Below are 14911 nucleotides of genomic sequence, written 5' to 3' on the forward strand. Positions count from 1 at the left end.
TCTTATGTTGGTGTATAATCAGAAAAGACGTTGTGAACTCATAAATAAATGTGTTAAAATAATTTACATCATTTCAGTGTAAGTAAAATATCTTCCTAGAGAACATCCTTTTTTCTGTTTACTCTCTTCTGCCTTTCGTCGCTGAAACTGCATAAATAAATACAATACATAATCTTTTATTTACTTACGATTCGATAATGTATGTCACTTGACATATGACGAGTCCCTCTGTTATGAAGCGTGTTGCCTTGTAAGTAAATGCGTAAAATGTCTCCAATTACGGTACATTTTAATATTTAAATTTTAATATATATTTTAACATTTGTGTGTGACATCTCAAATAACGTTTATAACAAATCTACTAATACAATATTACTAACCGTCGCCGCGAAATTTAATTACTAGCCTAAATGTTCTTCCAGACTATGTTCTAAGTGTGTCATCGAGATTGGTTGAGCCGTTCTCGAGAAACGTAATAACAAACATTTCTTCATATATTAGCATTTGTAATATTACGAAAGATCTTCTAATATCGTGTCTTCGGTACTACCGCATCCTTAACCAGCTTTGTTTAGCACTAAGCACCAACTGTTATTGTAAATCGAAGTTCAACAGCAAGTTTTTCTATTCCCGCAATTTTTGACAACTGACATCTATTGTCTATATCTGTAGAGCCGTCTCACTTGCTTTTACTCGATCTTGCGAGCGTGCAATAGACAGTTTGGATTTTTTTACATAGTGACATGTCTATCATTCTCCTAGAAAAAACTGATATAAAAATTTGTTTTTATACCGGATCCAGCAATGGAAACTCGTATATATTATTCTTTAAAATTATGTCGCGCAATTAGTTAATTAAACTTATAAGTTCCTTGTTATGTTTTGTCAGTGACCCGATAAAATTGAACGGTCTCAATAACCTTTATTGGTTATATGAATGATATGATAACTGGCCGAATGAATCCAGTATTTTAATCTAAATATTATACATGTGACCCAAATTTACGCTTATATAAGTATATATGTATTACACGTGCTTGGTACAAAGGGCGTAATTTGCCGCTTTGCAATGTGTCACGTTGATTTCTGATAAGACGGCACAATGCAATACTTCGTTCACATGTTAAAATGTATTACAACAAAACATTTCAGTTGTAAACTTAACTAAAATACCTTTCAAAACATAAAAACCTATATCAGATAATATTTGAAATTATATAAACAAAATATAATATCAAAACAAAAACATTCTTAACTTAATACCTCATTATTTGGATGACCTTGGTGAAAGTGACGTTTAATCAAATAAATGCATTTAATCTTGAGATAAGTTAAAATCATTAAATAAGTATACAAATAATGATTTCAAAAGCATTTATCAAATAGACTGAGTGAGTCAAAACTGCATCTAAATCTACATTAATACAAAACTTTTCTTACTTAGTTATTTACTTCACGAATATAATCAAAGCACTCACACAAATAATCTAGCTCTTCGATTATTTGTGATTTCAAAAAAGACGCATCAACAGATTCTGTTCAAATTTGTTTGGGCAAATGAACTAAGCATAGAGTTATTCTTGCAAACTAATTAGGGCATTGTCATAACAATCATATTATTTTTATACCAAACAACTTTGTTAACAATGATATCTAAAAACATAAATAAGCTAACAAGGAACTAAATAATGGTTTCGTCTGTATTATAATAGACCAGCTGTCGCCCGCGATTCCGTCCGCGTGGAATTAAATAAAAAACAAAATTAGTAGCCTATGTTTTCGTACAGACTATGTTCTACATCTATGTCAATACATACAATGTTCATCGAGATCCATGCAGATGTTCTGGAGATACCTTCAAACAAACATCCAACTAAACATTCGCATTTTTAATATTAGTATGAATAAGATAAGGTGTAGTCAACGCAAATGTATTTATGGTCTTGTTTTATCGCTTTTTCTTTATTTACAGCATTGGCTTAATGATCCCTCGGTATTTGTTATAAGCTAACATCGGTCATAAGTGTATCCACAATTCAGTTGAACAAGATTGCGTACAATAAATTTATCAGTACTATTTGTCACGTCGTTGCAGATTGTTGTACCATTAATTTATTGGTATCGAATTAAATAGGTTGTGTTAACATTTAAAATTATTTAATTTTAGACAATGGTGAAGTCTAAGAAAGAAATCCGTTCGAAAGTTATGAAGGAGGGGGAGTTCATCCCTCCAGATGGAGGTTGGGGATGGATGATTGTGCTCGCCGCTGGGTTTTCTAACGTAAGTAATGAATTGATTCTAATAAGTATTTTATGTCGATAATTTATTGGTATTTGATTAGAATAATTGTTTATATAAAAAAATAAAAATCATGAAAAAAATATCCAATGAAATGCAAGGAAGAATCCAGTTTTAAACGAGTCTAATGTTTTTAAGTTACACATATTTACATTTTCAATATTTTTCACAAAGTTAATCTTTAGTTAAAATTACATTCGAAAAATTGTTATGATTCTAAGACATTGAAAAGCGATTTTGAAAAAAAAACAAAAGTACTTAATAGAGAATAGAGAATTGACAAGAAAGGAGGATATGTATATATTCGAAATTGGATATTTAATTTACCAAAAACACATAAAAGATATCAAGGTCGGTAAGCTACCACTGATAAAAAAGGTAGTGACCAATTGTGATTAAAAGTACAAATTCGCGGTTTTATTATTAACATTTAAATTAATGTTAATTCCAAATAGAACCAATGTTATATCACGTACTATATGTGACATAAACAACATTTAAAAAAAAATAGAATGTATAATATATTTTTCTTACTACCGGCAAAATAATTGCAAAGCATTACTTTGACAAACGCTAATATAGTCATCTTATTATAAATACATACAAACTATTTTCCTCGTAAATGAATGACTCATTGCATTGTTAACTATTACCAAGTACCTGCATAGTCATATGTTATACAAAACTTCCATGAAAGATTAATTAAATCTCAAGTACCTACTTACAATTGAAATAAATCTTTGTTATAACAATTGAAATTTATATCATAACGTGGCCTAACATTTTTTTTTCTACTTTAAGTTAATATGTTTCAAAAACTGTATCTGAGGGGTAAGACAAAATGCATTCGCTTCAAAAGGATTCTTTTGGAAGGGAACTTACGCGCGACATCCATTTTTGAAGTTCGCTATGGAATCGCTTCGAAGCGAATGTACTTTGTCTAACCCTGGCCTGCCTTTACTTATGCAAAAAACGATGTTAAATTTTGACCATAGACATAACATAGACATCCTTTTCCTCTTCTAGTTGTTCGCGTTGCCGATGCTGCAGCAGTTCGGGCTCCTGTTCCGCGACAAGTTCACTCGGCTCGGCATCAGCAGCTCGGAGACAACTACAATCATCAACATGAACTCGGCGCTTACCTCTTGCGTCGGTGCGTGACGCGCCTCGCATGGTAACTTTCTGATACCATACCGGCCGATTCTAAGTATTATTATGTTATCTTAGGTAACTATTACAGCTTTAGTAAGAACAAGTTATATTCTCTGAAGTCAAACACTCGAGGATTTGCTGGGATTTGACGGCTAACTGAAGTTGTGATATATTTGTACGCTAAGTATTTTTAATTGGTTCGTTGTAAAATCTAAATACTTTACTAATTCTGATATGATAATCTACTGCAGTTTGTTATGATGATTTTGTTTTAAAAAGGTTACTTTTGGAAGAATTAATTATGTAAGTACGTTACCAGTTTTCATGCATTGGTTGTACGAATATTTTTGATATTGGTTTAATTTAAATGAATTTCATATTATAGACGACTATAGCTATTTTTTTGTTCGTAGTAATTTTCTTATAACATTTATTGAAACTTCACGTAATTGACTATATTTAAGAAAAACCTTTTAAAACCTTAATAGCAAGCTTTGCTTTTATTATTTTTTCAGGCGCTTTACATAATTAAATTTCTTACCATAGGTACGGGTGTAATTATAGATTTTTAACAAACCGAACTTAACATAATAAGCAAATATCATATACTATTTTGTTTTTTGAAACAAAATAATGAACTGGTTTGAATAAAATTGATAATATTTGTTTACGGTCTGTGCCAATGGAATGAAGTAGATTGCTGTTATGTTCCATAACCTTTACATTTTTATCAATTCATTCATTAACCTTTTGCACTTTACAAGATAATTTTCTCACATTGAATACCACGTGTTCTTTGTTTAAAGTTTTATGTTTATTGATAAAACTTTTAAATATTAATGAAAAAGGAGAAATTTAATTTATATGATATTTAAAACAAAACAATTTCTGTTTACAGGTTTGGCAAATGGGCCCGTGTTCAAAACATTCAGCTATCGTCAAGTATCACTCACGGGGGCTATCGTAGTCTTCATATCTTTGCTTTTAACAACATTTTCCTACAATTTTATGACGTATTTATTGTCATTTTCAATACTTTATGGTAAGTGAGCTCATTAACATAATAATAAAGATATTAAAAGAAGTGATATATTTATTTTAATTAATATATTAATTAAAATTGATTCCTATTCACAATCTGTTTAAAATTTTTTTTATCAAGTATAAGATTCAGTGAGCCTTCAAAATTTGTATGAAAATATTCCGGAAATATAGTGACATATCAATACTTATTAATTTAATTTTAATAAATAAAACTATTTATCTTCAGGTGTCGGATATGGTATCAGCAGTTCTGCAAATGCCCTCGCGTTAAACACGTACTGGAAAAACCGAAGGCGATTAGCGACAGGTCTTTCATGGACTACAACAGGAATGGGGCCTATGTTGTGGCCCCATATAATAACAGGATTATTTGCCCTTTTCGGAGAAACTGGAGCAATATTTATAATAAGTGGTCTCTCACTCCACGCGATAGCTTGCGCTCTTCTATTACAACCAGTGGAATGGCATTCCAAATCAACAAAAGAACAAGACGAGGAGAAGTTGTTAACCCCAGACCTGCTATATGACCATAAAATGACTGAAGAGAGTGGTTATTTTAGCCAAGTCTCAAAAATTAAAAATCTTAGCGTATTTTCCAGCCAATACCTTTACAATGAAGACGATCCAGTTACCCCAGGTTATGAAATCACGGATCCCGGCGTCCCGATGATGTTAAGAGCCAATGATGGATACTTTAGCCAGTCGAGGCAATCGAAAAGTCGAATGTCCTCAAGAGACGGTTCCAATCGAAACTCACGCCTTAATTCTAAGAAACCCTCTATGTCAAACTTACTAGAAAATAGATCAAGAAAATCTTCCACTTTATATCTTAACGAATCTAAAAAGAATTCATCGGCAAATTTAGGTGCACTGGCTCAGGAACGTGACGGGTATAAACCAAAACGTAAAACATCAATCACGTTGGATACTCAGATTCCAGAATCCGAAATAGAAGATTGCCCTACACTTAAAGCTCCCCAAGATTTAAAAGCAGAAGAAAAAGCTGCAGTAGAAAACATAGATCCAAAAGAAGCAAAATTTATAGCTGATAGAGCTGAGAAACATTTTGCAGGCAGTAAAAGTATTAAATCTTTCAAAATGGACGGTCAATATGGAGAAAAGTATAACAAAGACAATCATAGCAATGTTTCTTTTAAAAATCAAGAAGAAAACGAAGAAAAGAAATATCTCAAAGACAATCACAGTAATCAATCGTATCGCACTAGAAATCGTAGGAAATCAAATAATTTCAATTATGAAAGTGAAGTTCTTAAGCAAGCTTCATTAAAATTAGAACAGTATTTAAAAGAAAGCGAAGATAAATCACAAAGCGATAAATTCAAACTGCTAATAAACAGTCCCGTAGAAGATGACGTATTTGATGAGAAAAAAGAAGAGAAGACAGAAGACGAAGATGTTGAAGACGAGCTAACGTTCTGGCAGAAAGTAGCGATATTTTTTGATTTGGATCTCTTAAAAGATTTTACTTTCATAAACTTAATGTTGGGTATAACATTAGCTAATTTTAATGAACTCAACTTCTCTATACTTACTCCATTTATTTTAGGAGATTATGGTATGACGAAACCACAAGTGGCATTTTTTATGTCACTATTAGCCGGAGTCGATCTTTGCGTTAGATTTTGCATTCCATTTATCGCTGGAAAAATTGGATGGGACAATAATTCCTTTTTCCTTTTCGGTGTATTATCGATGGCTTTAGGTAGAGTAGGTAAATATTTGCAATTTTTTGTTTTTGTCTTGTTTTTCTTTTTTTAATTTGTTTTTTAATGGTTTGATATTGTTGCAGTACTGTCTTTCTGTCAAACGTATTCAGTCGTACTGCTGGTAGCAGTTATGATAGGTTTTGGCAAAGGATTTCGAACTGTGTTCATGGCTCTAGTTATTCCAACTCACGTACCGCTGCACAAGTTACCAGGTGCTACGGGCATACAATTACTTACCGCTGGAATTGTTTATCTAGCATTAGGACCTGTAGTAGGTAAGAATTTATTAATGTTACGATAATTAGGTACATGAAAACACAGATTATTAAGAGTAAAAGATTAGTGAATTTTGGATTAAAATAAACTACATCCAAAGTGGCTCGTTATCACATTGACAATTTTACTGACGTTGTTAAACGTTATCGCATTTTGTCTTAAATGCGGATTAAATTTTCTTCCTCTTTCTAGCTGTATCAATTTAATCAGCTCATAATACTACTAATAATATCTTATCACGGCCTATAGTCATTTGAATAGTTTACAGTGGTAAAGTCCGCAGTAATATTAGTGGTCGAATGGCCCTCTCAACTACAACCACAAAGAACACAATCATGAAGTATTTCCGCATTTCGTTTAATCAATCTGTGGGCGAAAGACAATTTATAGTTCTCTCTTCCTTTTCATCATTTTAATAAAAGTAAAAAATGAAAAGTTGAATTTGGCAGAGCAGTTGATGTGTAGGAAGTAGAGGTATCTTTTGGTCCATTCCCCTCCTGTCCATTAAAGTTAGTCACCGTATATACAACAGTGTAGCTTTTCTAACTTCTAACAGTCTTATACATATATTATTATCTATGTTTACATATTTTGTACATTATATACGTTATATCTCTACCGTTTATCAAAGGTTGTACTCGTAAATGTCTCCTCTATGTATAATACTATTTTTTTAGTTTCTTTTATAAATAAATTCTGTATTAATGTTTACTAATTTGTACCTTGGCATCATGTCACTATCGGAGATGGATTAAACATTAAAACTCGATATTGTTATTTCCAGGTTGGATCAAAGACAATACCACAACTGCCGTGACTCTGCATTGTCTGAACATCTTCACATGGCTGACGGCATTCTCATGGGGCTTAGAAAAATACATTACAATGAGACGTCAGAAAAATTCAAAAGAAGACATTACTAAGACGTAAATACAACGCACTTTGTGAATATTAGTAAATAGGTTAAATGTATTCTAGAATTCGTTGATTGTATTTGTTCGATTAAAAAAAATGTTAATTAGACGATGTCGTGTGCTTCTTGAGGTCAGACGACATTTGACGCGGCGTCATTTATTTATCTATTGTGTGTTGTTTATTGTTTCTTAAGTTTTGTGATAAATGTTTTATGATTCGTTGAATTGTGTGCGCGTTTTGTGTAACTACGCGATGTGTTTATGAAGAGTTATTAATGAGATTATAATTATTCTATAATCGGTAAGCTAAAGAAATATTAAATTTAACATAATATTGTTTAATTTTTTAATAATACGATATAAAGTTGATTTTTTTCAAAACATATTTGTTGAAACAATAATTATGTACTAGATAGTATGATATAGGTAGACTATAAATTATTAAATATAATACTAGTTATTTAGTTTGTGGAGTACTACATTAAATGTTTTAGTTTTAATCTTATTTCCTTAAATAGGTTAAATAATGTTTGAGATTTTAGTGATTCATTTCATAATGAGTAAAGATGTTTTAGTCCAATTTAATTTCCGTAGATTACAAAGTAAATTATGATTGTAAAAACTTCCTTATATATTTTTTTCTTTTCTTTTAATCTAGTGTTATTAGTTACACCAAAAAACCTCTAAAATAAAAAAAATAAAAATCTATGTTAGGATATTAAATTTAACCTCTATAATGGGAATATGTACTGAATTATATAACACTGTTATTATTTTACAATGTCTTTTTTTTCGTTTATGATTCACGGTCAATTTCCAGCGCATCCCGGGCTTGTTAATTGCCACTTCCGAATGTATGGATGTACCGAGAGCCGACTTAATTTGGTAATCTACAGGAAATCCTCATTCATTCTGTTATATACATTGATGCATCTTTACTCTGATGAGTTTATCAATTCCTTTTATATTATAAGGTGGCAAACGAGTAAATAACGAGTAACGAGGCCACCTGAATTCGATAAAATAGCGATGCGACCGCTACCCATAGACATATGCAATTGTAGATGTATTGCGTACCATTGATCGACGGAGAAAAAGACGCACGGAACCAACACAACCTCAGCTAAAACCTCTTCCCTTGGTATTGTCGACCCGGCCCATTCGTGTACCAGATGTTACGGGCTCTACCATTGTTGATTGGTAGGTTCTAGCGTCGGTGGCTGAAGTGTTAAGCATTTGACTCGTAATCTACGGGTCCTAGGATCAAATTCCAGTATATACCAATATGTTTTTCGATTAACATTTATCGACGTAGACTTAATAAAAACGTGTTCGAGAATATCTATTCTATATTGGGGCAAGATATCTTCTTTCTTACTTCTTACTAATAACATAAATGCTAATCTTTAGATGGATGGACAGATGTTTCTTTGAAGGTATGTCCAAAACGGCTAAACAGATTTCGCTGAAATTTGGCATACATGTAGAAGATAGTCTGGAAGAACACGTAGGCTACTTATTAAGTTTTTTTTTCAATTTCGCGCGGACGGAGTCGCGGGCGATAGCTCGTAAGAGTATAAAAGCAATTTTAACACACTGACTTACACACCTTACGATTTTAATCTGGCTATATATGGATTGCTTATCAACATTGGATTTAGTATATCGGTCAAAGAATTCAATACGCAGCAGGTGCACTGTGCATTGTTAATGCCATTTAAAAATATTTATTATGTTCTCTAGATAATGTATTTTCAGTTTTTGCAATATAAAGTCTGATAAACATATCTGATCCGATAGGAGAGGCTCTGCTATCGCGGCTAATTTTGTCAGAAAAAATATACTTAGGTATAGATAATAAGAGGGCTGTTAGTATAGACCGACAAAGTGGGCATAAGTCAAACTATATTATGAGTAGCTGTCGCCCACGTTTCTGAACACACGGAATTAAAAAAATGAGTAGGCTTTGTGTTATTTTAGACTATGTTCTACATCTGTGCCAAATTTCATTAAGATTCGTTGAGCTAACGATATATAACAATGTGCAAATAAACATCTATCCATCCATCCATCCATTTAAACGTTCGCATTTATAATATTAGCAAGATAGCCTACTAACGCTCCTGATAATGGCAAAAAAGTGTCACAATATTTTTTTTCTTTCTGCCCATATAGGTTGTATATAAAATATCTTGATAGAACTTGCCGCGACGGCGGCGGCTCTCTTAGCAGACCTTGCAATGTAGGACACTAGAATAAATGTTTTGTAAATCCTTTTTTTTATGAAGATAAAATAACAAACAGTTGCCAAAATGTTGAATAACAAAAGTATTGTGAAACATTGCCGAAAAACAGATGACAATTTATTTTAATACAAGTGAAAAGACATTGAAAATCGACTTTTATATATGCCATTAACAAAAAAAAAGTACAGCCCTTGTGAAGTTAGACAAGAATTTATCAATTAATTAATTAAAACGATTAACCTTTGTTATTCCGTAGAACACAAATTGAATGAAGGTTGAAGAGAGGTCGTTTAATTCCTGTTCTCTATCGTATTCGTTAAATGCACTGCCGAAACACATGCATAAAAATATAAAGCTACATCCCTTTTTTTAAAAGAGCATGAAAGAATTAAACAATAGGTTTTTGTACAGATAACTCGGCAGGAAGACTTCATAGTTAGAATTTGACGTTACAATAGCACGAACATATGTAACCCGTGAATAACAACCACTCGAGTTAGTGAGGACACATTGGCTGTTAAGATCTAAATCCTGAAAAGTACTTTAAAACCAGCATTTTTTCATTATTTATACAATAACAAACTATGTTTCAATCAAAACACTTCAATGAAAAGGAGGTCAATAGCTAAGTATAGCTAAACATTGTCCTGTCAAGTATTTGATACTTGAAAAATGCAATAAAAACTACGCATTCATGTAAATATTACTAATCCTTATATACATGACCTAACTAAAACTTATGTATTACATAATTAATACATAATACAACCCAATTTTAAGTAATAATCCATTATTTAATCAAATTTATTTAAAGTAATCAAATAAATGATAAATATAATCCATTGCGTGACTGTATTATCGTTTGATAAATTTGCATCTTGTTTTATAAAAATTTGCAGTCAAAATAATATTAATTTACACTGTCGCTAAACGCTATATCTAAAAGCTGGTATCATGATTGAGCTCATTTATTATCATACCAACTGATATAGTATATTTGATATATATTTATATATTATACATTTTTAAATGTTATAACTAACACATTATTTGATCGCGTGGCAACATTTTTTTTGTAATATACGACAATTTCGACGTTTCATTATTTTTTTTTATTTTAGTCTATATTTATTGAATTTCATAAAGATAGTGTTTTTTTTAATAATTAACATGATAATTGTAATCTACAAAAGATAAATATACATCGCCTTTATAACCGTCTACTGGAGGTTAACGGACTCACTCAGTAAATGCACAGTACAAAGTCTATACGTAAATGACAGTAAATACAGTTTACGTGTAAAATTAACTATAAAATTAATTAAATTATGTATTAAAGTAGTACTAATTTATTAAATTTCGAATGAAATAAATATAATAAAAAATTGAGGAAGCCATTGTGATGTTGAAATTGTCAAAATCAAGTTATAAATTTAAGTAAGATAGGCGAAATGTAAATATTTCTTTAAGCCAATTAAACCTAACGAATGATAACAAGGAACATAATAAAGTCACACCGATAAGAAATATAGAAATATCCGTCGACGTACAAGTTGCTCGTCCCGTTGCGACAGACTTTATACACGTTTGACTTCTGTTAAACACCACTCAAACTGATGAATTGATATTGGTTAGTTCAAGAGTTCAACAGTCAAGGACTATAATAAAAGTTAACAATAAACTGTGCGACAATACGATAAATAATAACAATAAAGTGATATAGTGGAAAAATGTGAAATTGTGCGGTGTATAAGTTCAAGACAATTTAGGATTTTAGAATTGATTGATGCATTTGCTATAATGACTACTAAAGTTCCACCAGATGGTGGATATGGATGGGTGGTAACATTTGCTTACGCCTTAAATAACGTAAGTACAGTTAACATTACTCCTCCTAAATTAAACTTTCTATCTTTTATCTCCATGACAACAATTACCACTGTACTTTTGATACTGTAACAAATTATATAACATTTAACTAAATGTATGTCAATACTAACTGTCGCCAGCGACTCCGTCCGCGCGGGATTAAAAAAACATAATTAGTAGCTTATGTGTTCTGCCAGAAAATGTTCTATATGTATGCCAAATTTCATCGAGATCCATTAAGCAGTTCTGGAGATACCTTCAAACAAACATACATCCATCCATGTTAACATTTACATTTATATTAGTAAGAGATCAGTCCATACATTTTGTATTAAGCGTTATTTTAGTATTAACTTTCTCAAATACTATTTAATTAAATGGCATATAATACAAAAAACAATCACGCCCAATATCATTAAACAATGAATTTTGTTAATTTAAATTTTACTTTAGCCATCTTATTATATGTATTTGAATTTACACTCATTTGTACGAGTACATAATTTATTTATGTACTCGTACAAATGAGTAATGAGATTGAATGTGGATGGCTACAAGGGTAGGGGAAGACCAAAAAAAGTATGGAATGACTGTGTGAAAGAGGATATGCGTAAGAAGAGGGTATGACGGCTGATAGAGATGTATGGAGGAGTAATACACACTGTGCCGACCCTCGATAGGGATAAGGGCAGGTTGATGACATAATTTATTTGTCTTAAAATGTAGTCGATCCTAAATACTCAAATTAGTTCGTTACTTAGTGCTGACAATACGAATACAGAAACGTTCTTGACGAGATTTCCTTCCTTTCATTATGAAAATCTAACGTTATCTTCAATTAGTTTGAGTTATCACAAATTATACCACGAATTTTACACGTGAATGAATCTTTGACCTAACAAACGAAAGTGTTCGTATTTTTTTTTTACTTAATGTTCTGTAATTTCAGGTAGTTGTGCTTCCCCTTATCGCTGGTTTTGGTCTAGTATTTCAAGAGGCTTTTGAGGAGACAGAAATATCAGCAGCTCAGGGAACATTAATTATTACCCTTAACCATGGCATTGGCATGTTGCTTTCGTTCTTCGGAGGTCCAGTGCTTCGGAGATGGGGTTACAGAAAAGTTGCTGTGTTTGGTGCATTGATGGTCTCTTCCGGACTTATTTTGACTTCTATGGCCAGCAACTTTTGGGTCTTCGTACTGTCGTATAGTATTATTAATTGTAAGTGAAATTAAATCCAAAATTCATAATATTACATTTTGTGTTTGTTATTTTCAACATTTTTCTTTTGTTTTGTTACAGCAATGGGAGTAGCCGCAGTCATGGCTGCTTTCACTCTAGCAATTAACTCATATTTCAAAGAGAAAAGAGGTAGAGCAATAGGTGTCGGCATGTCGATTACAGGCTTAGGTACAATCCTGATGCCTATGTTAATGAGCGCTCTAATGTATTCTTATGGTTGGAGATACGCGGTACTAATTTTGGGTGGTTTATGTCTCCATTCTTTTTCGGCTGCTCTCTTGTTGAGACCAGCAAAGTGGTATTTAAAAGAGCCTACAGTTTTAGAAGAAATGAAACCATTGAATAAAGAAAACAATGAAGAATTGATCAATGGTAGCGTTACAGCTTCATCTAAACTAACTGGTGAGTATTATTTTAATAAAAGAAACCAAAGAAAAAGTTCTAAAGTTAAATTTAATAACTCATATGTAAATTTCAGATTCTATATCTCTGGCAAAACATGAAGAACCAATAGAAAATGGCGTGCACTCAAAAAGTTTGTCAATGAGATCTTTAAAGAACACCAATAATATACAAACGAGGAACGCTGTTTCACATCCAGATATAAGTAAAAAACCACCAGATCCTCCGCTATCGGAGTCACGTTATAAATGGTGGGAATCTCAAGAGATTAATTTGGGAAGTTCTATTAACATATTCTACGAAGAAGATAATATTAAACAGCTTAAAGCAAAACAAAATGAGATTTACATCAATGAAGATGAAAAACCTAAAAGTATCTGGAATAGATTCATTGATTTCTTCGATTTAACTTTATTAAGTGATCCTATATTCGTCAACATCATGTTTGGTCTGTCAATGGCTGCGTGTGTGGAAATAAATTTTTCCTTACTATTACCAATAATCCTGAAGGACATGTTAAAATTTGAGACGGCTGATATAGCAAAACTTATGGCTGTTATAGGATTTTCAGATACATTGTTCCGCTTTGTGTCTCCCTTTATTGGTGAATGGTGTCACAAACCACCAAGAGTGATGTATTTAATTAGCTTAATTATGATAATCTTCATTCGTAGCCGTAAGTATGCAATTCTTTAACCCTTTCAATTTTTGAACAATATATTGGCACTGGTATTTTAATATTTGTACTGAGATTATCACTTCTAAATAAAGCCTTCAGCTTTACAGAGATGTTAAATATTTCCAGTGATGCTGGTTACTACGTCTTTCACGGGGATGTTATTCGTATCGTTGGCCATTGGAGTGACGAAAGGCGTTCGCACTGTATATATGAACATCGTTATCCCGAGCTACGTACCCTTGGAGCGACTGCCCTTCGCATCTGGCATACAGATGTTCTTCAACGGAATCGTGATTATTACCCTTGGATCATTACTAGGTAAAAAAGCCTTGTTATACTTATATTTACCAAAATGACGAAGCGACCGTTGTCATACACCTCCTATGTCTATTGTGTATGAAATGCCAATTAATCGACAGAAGAACGCGTAAAAAGAATAGAGTCTGTTCTTTAAATATATAAGATCTTACATTTGGGTGGATGGATGTTTGTTATAAGGTACATATCTCCGTAACGGCTCAACAGATCTTTATAAATTTAGGCATAGATGTAGAACGTAGTCTCGATGAACTCATACGTAACAATTTTTTTAATCCATGGGAAAGGTGTACGGGCGACAGCTATTTGTTTATAATTTAAAGTAACGTTGTAATCAGACGGTATTGTATCCATCTTTATAAAATTAATTTCCCTCATCATATATTTCCAGGTCGCATGCGAGAGGCTTCGGGCACATACAGGCTGCCTATAATAGTGTTAAACTTCGTTACATTTGTCACCGTCGCGATGTGGAGTATGGAATTCTTGTATTTTAGAATAAGAAAGAAAACTTCAGATGAAACTATTGCTGCTTAAATATTCTTTATGTTTACGAAATGTTGTATGTATTTTTGTCTGCGGTTCCTCTGGTATTGCTGATGTCCAAGGGCGTTGAACACCTCGTTCCCCCTACTCGTTTGCCCCCTTCTGTTATATTATAAAAAATATTTCCCAAATTTCTATGTAGATTTAAGATGTTTGTAAATAAAATTGTAATTTTAATTGTTTTAAGTATACATTTAT

General features: G+C 32.1%; 2 protein-coding genes across 5 annotated transcripts; both read left to right on the top strand.

Moving 5' to 3' along the window:
• The first annotated feature begins 232 nt into the window (after nt 1-232).
• Nucleotides 233-11234, top strand: LOC106123415 (uncharacterized). 4 transcript variants are annotated; one of them, XM_013319723.1, is made up of 7 exons: nt 233-250; nt 2168-2281; nt 3326-3452; nt 4350-4493; nt 4722-6227; nt 6306-6497; nt 7283-7958. In XM_013319723.1, the coding sequence occupies exons 2-7, from the start codon at nt 2171-2173 to the stop codon at nt 7426-7428; spliced, it is 2226 nt and encodes a 741-aa protein (XP_013175177.1). In that variant the 5' UTR covers nt 233-250; nt 2168-2170; the 3' UTR covers nt 7429-7958. The 4 variants fall into 4 exon arrangements, 2 of the variants coding, with proteins under 2 accessions (XP_013175177.1, XP_013175178.1); XR_001228165.1 differs by lacking the exon at nt 233-250 and adding an exon at nt 11157-11234 and having other exon boundaries at nt 1984-2281; nt 7283-7713; XR_001228164.1 differs by lacking the exon at nt 233-250 and adding an exon at nt 11129-11187 and having other exon boundaries at nt 1984-2281; nt 7283-7713.
• Nucleotides 11235-11446: 212 nt separating this feature from the next.
• On the top strand, nt 11447-14899 carry LOC106123416 (monocarboxylate transporter 9). The gene is made up of 6 exons (XM_013319725.1): nt 11447-11527; nt 12477-12747; nt 12829-13170; nt 13247-13846; nt 13976-14167; nt 14559-14899. Exons 1-6 carry the CDS (start codon nt 11459-11461, stop codon nt 14702-14704), a joined length of 1620 nt encoding a protein of 539 aa, XP_013175179.1. The 5' UTR covers nt 11447-11458; the 3' UTR covers nt 14705-14899.
• Nucleotides 14900-14911: the final 12 nt, after the last annotated feature.

The sequence above is a fragment of the Papilio xuthus genome, unplaced genomic scaffold, assembly GCF_000836235.2.
Source record: "Papilio xuthus unplaced genomic scaffold, Pxut_1.1 DF826115.1, whole genome shotgun sequence".
In the NCBI taxonomy this organism is placed as follows: Eukaryota; Metazoa; Arthropoda; class Insecta; order Lepidoptera; family Papilionidae; genus Papilio; species Papilio xuthus.